The sequence below is a fragment of the Kryptolebias marmoratus genome, linkage group LG1, assembly GCF_001649575.2.
Source record: "Kryptolebias marmoratus isolate JLee-2015 linkage group LG1, ASM164957v2, whole genome shotgun sequence".
Taxonomy (NCBI): Eukaryota; Metazoa; Chordata; class Actinopteri; order Cyprinodontiformes; family Rivulidae; genus Kryptolebias; species Kryptolebias marmoratus.
The window spans coordinates 6,374,872-6,380,811 of record NC_051430.1 but is presented as its reverse complement, the minus strand read 5'-3'; the positions used below and the strand labels follow the sequence as shown (position 1 = coordinate 6,380,811).

General features: G+C 36.7%; 1 protein-coding gene across 1 annotated transcript; it reads right to left on the bottom strand.

The window, feature by feature from the left end:
- Positions 1–3,275: 3,275 nt before the first annotated feature.
- On the bottom strand, positions 3,276–5,086 carry LOC108249428 (immunoglobulin alpha-2 heavy chain). Its single transcript, XM_017438819.3, has 5 exons — positions 5,034–5,086; positions 4,217–4,924; positions 4,025–4,144; positions 3,887–3,930; positions 3,276–3,776 (listed from the first exon to the last, which is right to left on the bottom strand). The coding sequence occupies exons 1-5, from the start codon at positions 5,077–5,079 to the stop codon at positions 3,657–3,659; spliced, it is 1,038 nt and encodes a 345-aa protein (XP_017294308.1). The 5' UTR covers positions 5,080–5,086; the 3' UTR covers positions 3,276–3,656.
- Between the last annotated feature and the right edge of the window lie 854 nt (positions 5,087–5,940).

The following is a 5,940-nucleotide window of genomic DNA, read 5'->3' as shown; positions in this document are numbered from 1 at the left end:
GCTTCTCAAGTCTTTCTCTAGCACACGCAACTCCATTGCTGTCTTAGCCTGCTCAATCTTGATAAATAGTAATGAAAACATGTGGACTTAATCCCTCAAAGCTATTTTCAAATACTGACTGCAATTAAATTTACTTTATTATTAGGCAAGTGTGCCATAATTTTGGCAATATTTTATTTGCTTTATTTGCATTCATTTGTTATCTTGACACAATCTAAGGAACTAGTGGGTGGAGTTTAATGACTTTAATGATTTATGCAAACAAAACTGGATATAACCAGTCATTTCAACTAATTGTGAGTTTTGTCAGAGTTGTTAAGGGTTCATTTAAGTCTTATATAAAAGTTTTAGGGGATAAGTAGAGAGGGGTGATCACAATGGCATACAGAGAAATTATTGTCACTTTTGTATAAGGCAGAAATTTTTCTATAAACAGTAATATTAAAGTGTGGTATTAACCAGCCACTCCTAGATGATAAATAAATAAATACTAGGCAGTCCCTCCAGGATTTCGCGGGGCATTTTTTGTGATTGTTGCGGGCTAAAATGCCTGATTTCGCGGGGCATTTTCCTAAAAGTTGCGATGTAAAGTTGCGATTTAAAAAAAAAACTAAAATCAATTAAAAAAAAACAAATTTTAATATATAAACCAAAAATACTTCCTAGTTTTGTAAGATAATTGCCAACAAACATTGACATTATCAAAAGGTGCTTTATTTGAGAACTTTGATAGCTTATAAACTGACATTCATGACCATTTCTGGATTGTGCAGACACAAAGTGTTTGTCGATGCGTTCATGTTCAATGATTACACTGCAGGACGTGCAAAACAGCTTCCCCCCACTCTTGTGCAGCTGGGTAGGAAACTGGTTTGCGACCGCAGTGAAGTTAGTTTTAAGTTGGATATTGGATATTCGCGCTCCACGGAGTTAGCGGCATCTGGCTCTCCAACTTAAAACTAACTTCACTGCGGTGTTTTGCTGAAATCTTTGTGGGCAAATGTGAAGCATTAGTGCACATTTTGGCTTTGGTCGCTGCTCCTGCATGCTCCCAGCAATCTGACGTTAACAGGATGTGACGTCACATCTCTTCTTCGTGAGTTATTTGGTGTTATTTTGGTTAAAGTTGCGGTGTTTTGGACAAAGTTGCGATTTCGCAGGGTTTGCTTGATTTTGCGTTAATAGTTGCGATTGCAACATCGCGAAATTCTGGAGGGTCTGACTAGGGACAAGGGTTTGAGTATTACATAGAGCTGGTTGGTTACTCACTCAATTGGGTTAGTGATCCAAATCCTCACACTGAAACAGTACTCACAAGTCCGAGGTCTCAAATAACTCTGATCCCACATGATCTCTGGCAGCGGACAGAGTCCATGCCAATGTGATTCATTACCATAGTTTATTCTTGCAATGTCATGAGGTTTATCAACATAAGGTGATAAAATATTGAAAGTAATACACTGTTATTGTAGTTGGTGGCGCTGATTTACAATTTCTGTGTTTATGAAAATGCCAAAACAAAAGGAAAACATCTTGGAAAGATGAACTAGCTTTTATTAGCCACACAAGCTAAGGCTGCTGAAGATCTACTGAAGAGCAGGGAAAAATCTAAGACATACAGGATAATGGTCCTGCAGGACTAGGATTGGACACCACTGACCTAAAAGCAAGTTCTAGAGTGCCATGTTGGTGTGGTGTCTGTGTTCTCATGGACAGGCCTAGTCTGTTTAATTAATAACTGGTAACCAGTGACAACTAAGACATTCGTAAAAAATAATAAAAAAAACGTTAAAAATATATTTGCTTATATTTATTAACTTGGCATTAATGTTATTAGAAAGAAATGTTTTTATCTGTACCCATATTATTCTTATCTGTTATTTTTGTGTTTTGTCTCAGTGCCCCTGTGTCTTTTTCATATAGATACAAAGTTCATAAAATAAGTCTTCACAAATAACAAATTTGCTGCAGTCATTCCTGAATGTTGCACATCCAAATAAATTTTATGCTTTTAGATTAATATGTTCTAAATCCTTTTAATTTTTCCTGGGATCCAGGGCTTTAATACCTAGACCTTTGTGGATAACTGACCAAACAATAAAGTTACCTGTCTCCAGCTATCACTGTGGGAGTGACGGGGGACACCCTGGGCAGTTTGCAAATCCATCACAGGGCCACATAAAGAAACAACTATTCACACTCTCACCTAGGGACAATTTAGTTACCAATTAACCTAACATGCATTTTTTTGGTCAGTGAGAGGAAACCAGAGTAGCCAGAATACAACCACACACTCAGAGAACAAGTGAACTGCACCCTGAAAGACCCCAAGTCAGGAGGTGAACCTGCAACAATTTCACTGGGAGGCAACAGCTCTAACTACAGCGTCACCGTGCCATGGAAGCAACACACCTCAAAAAGGTTGGGACGGGCAACAAAAGGATGTAAAAGTAAGTGTTACGAATCAGAAAGAGCTGGAGGAACATTTTGTAACTACTTAAATTAACTGTTAATTGACAACAGGTCAGTAAGACGACTCTGCAAAAAAAAGAGCCTTTCAGAGAGGCAGAATCGCTCAGAAATAAAGACTGGCAGAGGTTCATCAGTCTGCAAGAAATTGTCTAAAATTATGTAACAATTTCAGAATAATGATCCTCAGCTGAAAACTGAGTAGAGTTTGACTAGGTATGCCATTATTTATAGCTCACCATATAATTAAAAGATTTAAAAAATCTAGAAAAATCTCTGTGCACAAAAGACGAGGCTTAAAATAAATATTGGATGTTATATTCTTTGAGTCCTCAGACGGCACTGCATTAAAACCAGATCTGATTCTGTTGTAGACATCACTGCATGGGTTCAGGAACACTTCCATAAAATCATTGTTTGTAAACACAGTTCTCTGTGGAACCAAAAATGCAGGTTGCAGCTCTGTCAGGCAAAGAAAAAGTCTTCAAGCTAAGATCATTAAAAATGACTGAGGCAAAGTAGAAAACTGTTCTGTGGTCAGAAGAATCCAAGTTTTAGAGGGGTAAAAATGTATTTAATATTTATATATATTTTTTTTTACATTAAATATTTTTATTTAATTGATATTACTGTGTAGAAGGTTGATTTTACTTTGACAATGAAGATTTTTTTCTAAATGTTCTGGAAAGAAGGCCAGTGTTTATACTTTATGTTATAGACACAGTGTGTGTACACACATATATGTGTGTGTGTGTGTGTGTGTGTGTTTTTATCCCATTGGTTTACAAACAAACAAAAAACCTAAATAGTGTCACATTTGCAATATATTTATGAATCTTTAATGAGATGAGCTCACATTTAAGATCACATTTACATCTTTGTTCATAAAATACTAGAATTAACCATTTTTTAAAAGATAAAGTCCTGATCTTCAAAGTCTAATTTTTTTTTGCTTTCTAAGCATCATTAAATTGTATATCTAAAATTCACTGACAAATCTGCAAGCATGATTAATTAAAAGCAAATACCAAATTGAAAAGCAAATGTAAGAACGTATACTCTACCTAAAAAGCACATTAATTAAACATTTAGCACATGTTAAAGTTTACGAAAGTAGAAAAACAAAAATCTGGATTATATCTCCAAACACTCATCTTACTCATAAAATAAAACAACAAAAATCCTGTTTATTTGTGCTGTTTTGTCTTGAAGTACACACATTCACTCCAGACAGGATCTGTAGGTTTTCTTGATCTGTTGGTCCTCACAACTAAAGCAGCATAGTAGTTTTCTGCACCCTGGTAACCCTGGAAACAAAGTTTTCTGTAGCATCATAAATATCCAAGAAAACTTTTTTTTCCTGTAATCCTGTAATTAAACAGAGACTAAAACGTAACCAGATACAGTTAACATTCACCTTTTCATCTGCAAATGGGAGATGTGATAATTCTTCTCCAGATTCTGCAAAAACCAAAGACAGACAATGTTTTTAAAAAATCAAAAAATATGTGCAAATTTGAACTGACAACTATAAATGTACTAAGAAACCACCTACTTGAAGATCTGCAGCTGTTTGCTCTGTTCATCAGACACACTGAGAAAGCCAATAAAACACTCAGGATGGAAGTGCATGTAAAGGCTCCACTCCAGTTATAGGTCAGGAAATCATATTTTGCTGCACAAAGGCAATACTGTTTGTTAGAACACAAGTTTATTTGCAAGGATTTTTGAAATATTTTTTACTCACCTACTAAGTCCAGCTTGGTCTCCTTTCCAAACAGAATGTGTCCACATGAGACTACAGCACAGTAGTAGGTCCAAGCATGAGACTGATTCAAGTTCTTTATTGACATTGTGTAGTTACAGCTGCAAGTTTGTTTGCTGGGTTTCCTCTCACACTGAAGAGTATTGCTGCCATGAGTGTAAATGAGTCCTGGATGAGATTCTTCTGAATTTGTGAACCAGTAAACACTCTGTTCTCCATCACAGGTCCCAGTTTGTACTGTACAGTTCAGAATCACAGAACCTCCTGAGTGGACTGTCTCAGATACTGATTGATGGACTAAAGTCTGGATATTAGAACCTGAACCTTTTACAGTCACTGTAGTACCCTCTGCAAACTCAAACCTGTATAAGTAGCTACTTGCACAGTAATAAGTAGCTGAATCTGATATGCTCAGATTTGTTATCTTCAGGTGATTTTTACCCTTTTTTGTGTCCAGTGTGAAGCGTGGATTGTTCTTGAATTCATCATGAAAAGTTCCATTTTTTTCGTACTTGTAAAAGGTTGAAATGAGCTTCAGTTTCTGCCCCAGATTTTGTCTGTACCAGTAAAATCGTGCATCAACAACATCTTCGTAGAAACACTGCAGAGTCAAGCTGTCTCCAACATTAACAGAAACAAAATCTTTCCATTGATGAAGAGATGTGTAGAAATTTGGGTCATTTGCCTGAACTGAAATGAGGAGAGACAAAGGAAATATACTCAAACAAATACATTAGACCTCCTTAAATCTTTGCAATTAAAATTCTGTTAAATATCATTCACAAAGACACAAACTCACCTCCCAGGACAAGCCATGTCAGACAGAAGGCAGACTGTACAGACATTGTCAGATTATTCTGCCGAATGAAAAGAACCTCGACCTATTTTAGTTTTCATAGACGAGACTGTTTGATTGGCCAAGAAAAAGTGATGTAATAAGTCCTGTTTTGAAAACTCAGTGGTATGTCCACTGCCATGTTCGGTACCATAATTAAAGGTAAAGTTACGTGTTCAGATGTAAATGAAAACAAAGATTCATCATTTCTGCAGTAAATGTTTTAAACCAGTGATAACTACAGTGCCAGTAGAAGTATTCTCTTCATTGGATGTTTTATTACTCTTTTATTGCTGTCATAAATCAATCATAGACAATATAAATTGGCCTTCATTACAAAAAAAAATAATTAAAAAGGATTCTTCCGTCAAGGTGAAATCAAATTTCTTCAGAGTTGACATAAACCAGAGTAACAGCCATAAGAGCGGAGCCGAAACCAGACACGGAAACAGGATTAAAGGTAAGTAATTTATTTAGAGGTGTTAATATTTACAGTGCAACGGTCAAGAGGATCTGAAAGACAGGAAAGACAGGAAAGGAGAAAGGTGAGTCTCGGGTACAGATCTTTGTTTGGTCGTAATTCCAGAGATGTGCGAAGTGTAATAGTTTGTTTTCCTTACAGGTTTCAAGGAGTGAACGAGGCCCAGAGGCGAAGCAGTGTTTATCCAGGAGTGGTCCAGGGGGTAAGGTGTCCCGGAGTCCAAACAGGTAAGTTAATCCGCAGTACAAAGGTAAGTCCCGATAGGCAGTGGTCCAGCAGTGATAACCTGAGACGAAGGCAAAGCACAAAACACCAAAGTTAGACGTAGCTTGAGAGCTTAACATTAGAACCTGGCGGCTGAGATTCTAACCAAAAACGTTTGATGCTCCA